General features: G+C 34.0%; 1 protein-coding gene across 1 annotated transcript; it reads right to left on the bottom strand.

Moving 5' to 3' along the window:
• Positions 1-2,858: 2,858 nt before the first annotated feature.
• Positions 2,859-5,378, bottom strand: LOC145000320 (3-oxoacyl-[acyl-carrier-protein] synthase I, chloroplastic-like). Its single transcript, XM_078959521.1, has 7 exons — positions 4,879-5,378; positions 4,371-4,802; positions 4,119-4,292; positions 3,905-4,018; positions 3,324-3,425; positions 3,165-3,231; positions 2,859-3,082 (listed from the first exon to the last, which is right to left on the bottom strand). The coding sequence occupies exons 1-7, from the start codon at positions 5,338-5,340 to the stop codon at positions 3,015-3,017; spliced, it is 1,419 nt and encodes a 472-aa protein (XP_078815647.1). The 5' UTR covers positions 5,341-5,378; the 3' UTR covers positions 2,859-3,014.
• Positions 5,379-7,866: the final 2,488 nt, after the last annotated feature.

The raw sequence follows: 7,866 nt of genomic DNA, 5'->3' as shown, positions 1-7,866 counted from the left end.
TTGTCGGTACCGTGCTAAAAGGGTTAATTCATATTATTGGATCAGCCATACCCGGACTCTTTTTTGTAAAGAAATGTATTTAGTTGTATTCTTATTTTTCATATTAAATATCGTTGTAAAAATTAACAAAGAGCTTTTATGATAAGAAATACATTGGGTGACTTTATTCTTTCTTTTTCTAGTTTATAAAATTGAGTACGGATCTTTATTGTTTACCTTTTAGCTACGTAGCTAATGTATATATTCACAGTAAACTTGTGAAATTGGTTTCTTAAAGGCTTTGGAAATGGCTTGAAGCATCAAAGCAAGAATTATTAGGCAAGTCGCAAGAAACTTAGTTGTAGTGATTGTCCTTTGATCGAGGCATTCGCCTATTTTACTAGAAAATTATGACTTCTTTTGAGAAACATATGATATTCTTTGTTTTTGAAATTCATAGACTGTATATATGCAGGTAATACAAGAAATTACTTGGATGATTCTTCCATGTTACCTCTTGTTTTCACAATTTTGTTGAGTGAGGATTTAAAACTGTACCAAAAAGTACTATGACTTGAGAAAGATTGAATGGTTTAGAAATATTATGTATCGAAAGTGAATGTTTACAAAAAATTGATTATCGTAAAAAAAAATATGATTTTACTATATTTTTGTTTTTAATTTTTTTATAAGTACTTTTTAGAGGCATAAACTTTTTATTTCACCCAAGATATTAAAAACTATGGACCGATCCTATACAAAGCTCATTTAGTTGCTAACAAGCATAGGCATAATCAACATGTTATTGATTATGATGAAACTTTTAGTCCGCTTGTCAAATCGGTTACTAATCTGTCCGTTCTATGAGTTTGGGGATCTACAGACACCACTAACCTATTCATGGTCATGAAGTGAAGAATGTTTTTCTCGGACTAAACTGCACAAATGGTCCCTATGGTTAGCTCAAAATTGCCACTTTGGTCCAAAAAAGTTTGGACTAGCACCAGAGATCCAAATTTTTCATTTTGTTGCGAGTTTGGTCCAAAACATTCAGAAAATATTTAAAATGACGGAATTGCCCTCACTTTTATATTTTATCTTTTTCTTTTTTATTTCTGTATTTATAAGAAAATCAAAAATAAAAATACCACCCACCCCTACTATCTCCCACACCCATAACCACTTTCATCTTCCTATATCCTCCCAATCCCACCTGAACAACCGATCGGAAAAATCAGAACACCGCCGTCACCATCGCCGAGAACCACCATTGTTCGTCGGAAACCACTATTACTGCCTGAAATCGTCTCCATTTACACCAGAGTATGCCAGATCCTACCATCTTACCTGTTAGCTCGTTGGATTTGTCTCCACTGATCATCGATTCATGGTTTTTAAACTTTCAGTCACCTAAAACGACACCGACGACATAGAAACCATCGGATTTGTCCTTCTCCGGCTCTGAAAACCCTTCAACGGAAGAAACCATCAGTCGTCTGTCTCCGAACCGATCTGTCGTCGAACCACCACCGGAGTCGTCACCCCCTTTCTCTATTTGTTTTCTCCGATATGATTGGTTTCATGTCTAGTTCTAGAGTCCCCGGATTCGTTGCCTTTCGTGGTCGACCTGCAACATCGTTGCCCTATAACCCTATTCCAGCCACCGCCATAAAACCCTAATCAACCGGACCTAATGTTTTTTTGCAAGAGGCATAAAAACCCAAGGGTTTTTCAGCGCCACTTTCATCAGAGTTGAAGATCTGGTCGACTTACATCATCTCTGTCTTCTCTGCCGGAAAATCGAGGGTTTTCTAGCTACTGTGAGTGGTATCAACTATGCGATGGTGACGTTCATATCTCTGATCGACAATGTTGGTGGCGTTCATATCTTTGGTCGGCAACGACGGCGGTGGCGGCGTTTATATCTCCGGCCGGTGGTGGTGGTGGTAATTCTCTGTGTAAAAATCATGTAGAAGATGGGTATTGTATAGGGGAGAGAGAGAGAGAGAGAGAGAGAGAGAGGAGATATATATATATATATATATATATATATATATATATATATATATATATATATATATATATATATATATATATATATATATAGAGAGAGAGAGAGAGAGGAGATTGAGGTGGGGGTGGGATTATATTTTATTTATTTGGTTTTTTAATTATTGTAATAAAAAGAAAATGAAAAAACAAACTCAAAAGGACAATTCCGTCATTTTAAATATTTTCATAAAGTTTTGGACTAAATTCACAACAAAATGAAAAGTTTGAACCTCTGATGCTAGTCCAAACTTTTTTGGACCAAAGTGGCAATTTTGAGCTAACCACAGGGACCATTTGTGCAGTTTAGTCTTTTTCTCGAGTCATCTTCAGGAGATTATCTAAATCCATCAGCCCCGAGATTTTCAAGACCCACAGAATCCTGATTATGGGCTAACATTACAATACATATACACAATATTATATATACTAAATACTAATCAAACCCTAATGAACATGTTTAGAATAAACTTTTTTTTTTAAACTATCATACTATTTAAGGATCTAACTAACACTTTTTTAACTATCAACACATTAAAGCAACTAAATAGCATAAATCCTTAAAATCATTAAGCCCTAACGAACACAAAATCACATAACATTTCTCATAAATCCATTGAATAAATGAAAATTGATAGGCCATATGTGGAACCATATGTGGAAATCCAGCTCCCTCGGTGATCCGTCACTAATTATCAAAGAAATATAAATCCTTCTCTAATTATGTCTATGATATCCCTCTCTTTCTAGTAGTTTTAGGAATAAATTAAAATATGTTCTATGGATCAAAATTGTATTTTATTGTTATTTGTTATGAAAAGAAAACACAATGAATAAGTCTTATTTATACTCTTTATGCACCGTCTCACAATACATCCATCCATGTTACAACATATTGATTTTTGTATTCTGAATTTACTCGATACATGCTATTCCAATGACATAAACCTTCTTCTTGGATCGAGGACATATTCTCCGTAATCAAATCAATGCTTGAATGCAGAGAATGCTAAAACGGCGTTATGTCCACCAATACCAAATGAATTTGAAATGGCTGCATATATAACACAAGTTAAAGATTGAAAAATGAACTTAATGAATCAATGCAAACTAAACCATGGAGGAAGCCTACTCACCAACGTTGATTTCATGCTGTTGTTTTTTATTTGCAACGGTGTCAAATTCGACTGCAGGTTCTAGGTTCTACAATAGGAATGAAAACGCAAAAAAAATTAAAGAAAAATTGATGAAAGGGGATATAATAGCCAATAGGAATGTAGGGTAATAAATTATACAAATTGATTAATGGTAGGGTGTAACCACCCGGTTTGAATCGCTTTAATAGTAGCTATCGCTTCAACACCTCCCGAAGCTGCCATGCAGTGCCCAATAATCGACTGATATTAAACAATATGAAATTAAGTTCAGTTTAAATCTTTAAATTACTCAACTTTACTCCAAAAGACGTCTTCTATTATTATTATTATTACTACTACAATTATTATTGTTATTATTATTATTATTTATTATTTTTGGCAGTTTTGCAATATTTAATGGTCAAAATCATGGATTTGTTCCAACTAATGAACATCTATAATAAAAGTACTTTTGGTTGAAGTTTTTTCATAAAAGTTTAAAATGAAAAAAACTTAATTTATCTAGACAATATAAGAGCTTTTTCATGTTACTTATTATGGGCTCTAAAGTCCAATAGGTTTTCACTTTTGCAATCTTTGTTCAAATCAGTAATGGCTAATATTATTTAAACCAACCATTGAGATGTTCACTTTTGTCCATCAACCAACTAGCCGTTAAACAAAAAGATAATGTCATTATTAATTTGATGTTGTAACAACATCGGACATAAGGTGTTCACCTTAGTAGCATTCACTTTGATCCCTGTAGTGTTGTTGAACACCTTCTTCAGAGCATTTGCCTCAGCTAGATCGCCAACTATTGTTGAAGTTGCATGTGCGTTAATGTAATTTACCTACAATCAAGAATACGTTTCAGAAGTGAATCCAATGAATTTCTTATTATTTAAACCGGTTTAAACGAAATTAATCTTGAAAAACATAAAAGCAAAGTACCTCTTCTACCGAAACACGAGCATCCACAAGGCATCTTTGAATACAAGATGAAACACCAAATCCATCGGATCGTGGACTAGTTATATGATGCGCATCAAAACTCACTGCACCTCCCAAGTATTCAGCTAGTATCGGAGCATCCCTTTTCATTGCATGTTCTAAACTCTCCATCACCTACAAAAAAACACGTAAATACGAACTACAAAAAGATATGTATATGAAATCCAGAGATGAAAAGCGTAAGAAAGTTACCAAAACACCAGCGCCTTCACCCATCACGAAGCCATCTCTATCTTTGTCCCATGGTCTTGAAGCAGTCTGAGGATCATCGTTTCTTTTAGACAATGCTCCCCACGAAGCAAAACCAGCGACTCCAATAGGAACAACCGCAGCTTCAACGCCACCAGCAATCATCAAATCCGCCTTCCCTTCACGGATATGATTAGCAGCGGCATACAAACAATAATTGGATGTTGCACAAGCAGCTGAAATGGAGTACGTTGGTCCCATAAAGCCAAGATCAATAGCAAGTAAAGCAGCAGCCATGTTTGATATCTCATAAGGTACTAGAAAAGGTGTGATTTTCTTGAAACCCCTCTGTATGAGAGACTTCACACCATTGTGAAACACGGTTGCGCCTCCAAGTCCAGATCCAACAAGCACACCTGCTCGCTTCTTATCAATCTGCATGTCATCGGAAATCAATGTCAAGTGTCATGTCATATAGCTAGCGAACATATCAATGAAATGGATTACGAACCTTGGAGAGTTCATCACCGCTAATAGCAGCATCTTCAAGAGCTTTCTTCCCAGCAACAATGCAATAACGTTGACAATCGTCAAGTCTCTGGTCTGTTTTTCGATCAATATATCCATTTGAATTGAACCCACGAATCTGACCACCGATTCGTGTGGTGAGTTCTGAAGCATCAAATCGATCTATTAAAGTGATTCCGCTCTCCCCGGTTAAGAGTCTTTCGTAAAACTTGTCAACGTCGCTTCCGAAGACAGAGACTATACCCATACCCGTTATAACGACACGTTTTTTTGCGTCTTTCTCTCGTGTTGGGGTGATGGAAGGATGGTGAGATAATAAGATGGTGCGTCGTGTGGAGGTGGTGGATAATGGGGCCTTAACAGTTGTGAGTAAAGTGTTTTTGCGGAGTGGGTTGAATGGGAACACCGGAAGATGTGGTGACCGGAGAAACTGTTGAGTTTCCATGATTCTTTAGAGTGTGATCTTGAAGATAGTGATGGCTAGGGGGTAATATATACACATAGTTTTTAATTTATTAACTTAATGCTTTATTTTTTAAAAATATGTTTGGATTAACTTATTACGGTGGAATAAATAATAAGCAATAACGATTTTGATTTTAAGTGTTTGGTAAAAAAAAAAAAAAAATAGTTATATGTGTAAAATGACAAATAAGCAATAACCAATAAACAATATTTATTCCTCCTTTGTTTATTAAAATCAGTTTATTTTGTTTATTCCTACCGCAATAAACTGATTTTTAAATACTGTTTATTGCGGTGAGATTAAGCAATAAGCAACTTATTTTTTCCCTATCCAAAACACCCTAACTCTTAACAAAATCAGGGGTGTTATATTTAAAAGAATAATTTTAGGGTAGACAATTATCATTCACATAAAATATGTTAATAACAACAAAAGCCAACTAGTATGTCTAAACGGTATCATAAAAAATTCACCACGTGGATGGTTTACGGCCGGTAAATATCGGGCCGCAACTTCTCTTTTTACAACAGGTATGATACAGTGGTGGGTTTCTACCGTGATGAAATGTTTGAAATGTGAACGTTGGAAGGAAATGAATGTTCCCAACAGTTGGCAATATATATATATATATATATATATATATATATATATATATATATATATATATATATATATATATATATATATATATATATATATATATATATATATATATATATATATATATATATATATATATATATATATATATATATATATACCATTCTTCCAACACATTACCAATTTACACACTTTTTAATCACAATATCATCCGAGAATCCAAATTCTTCCAAGCAAAATGCTCCATACCAAAATGTTTCCTACCCGTTCACACTTTACAGTTATGTGCCGATATCACCACCACCTTACCCAGCACAAGTGGATGGTGTTTTTAGCCACTATTCACAATTCCAAATGCCACAACGATTCCAATTCCAATCCAATTCGCGAACCAAATCATCCAAATCCCTATTCCAATTTCAATCTTAACCACTTTTCACACCTTCAACTAAATTTTTTTCCAATTCGTAACACGAAGAAGAACAACCTCAAAAAAGAAAAGGGAAGGTCGATCGGAGAATTTAGATACAAAAAGAAGAAATCGAGTTAGTAAAGGCATAGGTCGATATATGTGAAGATGGAGACACAGGAAAAGGTCAATCGTGTGATCAATTTTCGTTACGTATTATAGAGCGGGTTTGTTAGGGGATGGGTCTAGATCCAGATTAGCGGACATATGACCAATGAAACTTGAAATGGGATATTGTTAACAAACTCGTGACACATTGGAACGAAATTTACACAAACTTTGAAAAACAATAGGCTAGCGGAGAAAACGAGGTGAGTTTGTTGAAAAAAAATGCACACGATATTCCAAGATGACATGCTGAAGCCTTTTAAGCTTATTCATGTGTGTGAAGTTGTGAAAAAAAGAGTTAGGTGGATGGAACTTGCAACACATTAAGAAATTGCTAATCCACAAATAAGAAGCCAAACATCTTCATATTCGAGCTCACAACAAGTTTCATCGTATGGTTACGTAGGCATTAATCTTAATGATGATAACGACAAAATCGAAGAAATGCGCCCGTCTCCTCGTCCCATGGGAAGTGACAAAACAAAAGCTCAAGAATGAGGAAAAGGGAAAGCGACATCTTCAAATTCGTCGGTCGGAACTGATAGGGCAGCTAGATCGGAGGAAATGATGAAACAAATGACACAATTAAATACAACTTTAGAAAAACATATATTTGAAACAGTCTGACTCACATAATATTCGTTGCTGATGAAAGATGTAAGGCACATCGACCCCAAAGATCAAGGGGCGGCTCAAGTGGTGAAGGATTCGATTCGTAAAAAATACAAGCTTAAACGCAACTGAATTTTGGATGTTACGTTTTTTCTAGGTTTTTTAATTTTTCACTTCAAGTTTTATTTTATTTTATTTAGGTTTTTAATGTTATTTTTAATTTCATGTTATTTTTTTAGGATTTCAAAAATGCAATTTTTTATTTTATGAAGTTTTAAATTTAATATGGATTTTATTAAAAAAAATTAAAATTATAAAAAATTTCATGGTTAAAACCATTACATCACACTAGATCGTAATTAAAATTTGTAAAAAAATGTAAAAACTTTGTGAAAACATAAAATAGCCAATTTATATAAAATAAGGTCATATCACACTTTGTGAAAAGTGAAAACATAAAATAGCCAAGTTTACTCTTAAAACTTTGTACAAACATTCATATAGTTTATATGTAAAACTCATAAGTTTCAAAATTTATAAACTTTGTAAATCCGTGTCGTATTATTAATTAAGTATTATCTTACTTAATTTGGAAATTGACACTTAACCAGTAGAGCAAACTCATCCCAAAATACTTTTCAATATCCGGTAAATTATAAACGCATATTTTTACCACTCGTATAATTTCAACGACAAATATTAACCATTCTCTTTAC

This window comes from Lactuca saligna, chromosome 1 (genome assembly GCF_052625555.1).
Source record: "Lactuca saligna cultivar CGN05327 chromosome 1, ASM5262555v1, whole genome shotgun sequence".
In the NCBI taxonomy this organism is placed as follows: Eukaryota; Viridiplantae; Streptophyta; class Magnoliopsida; order Asterales; family Asteraceae; genus Lactuca; species Lactuca saligna.
Note: the sequence above shows the minus strand (reverse complement) of the source record. Positions and strands in the feature narration are given on the sequence as shown.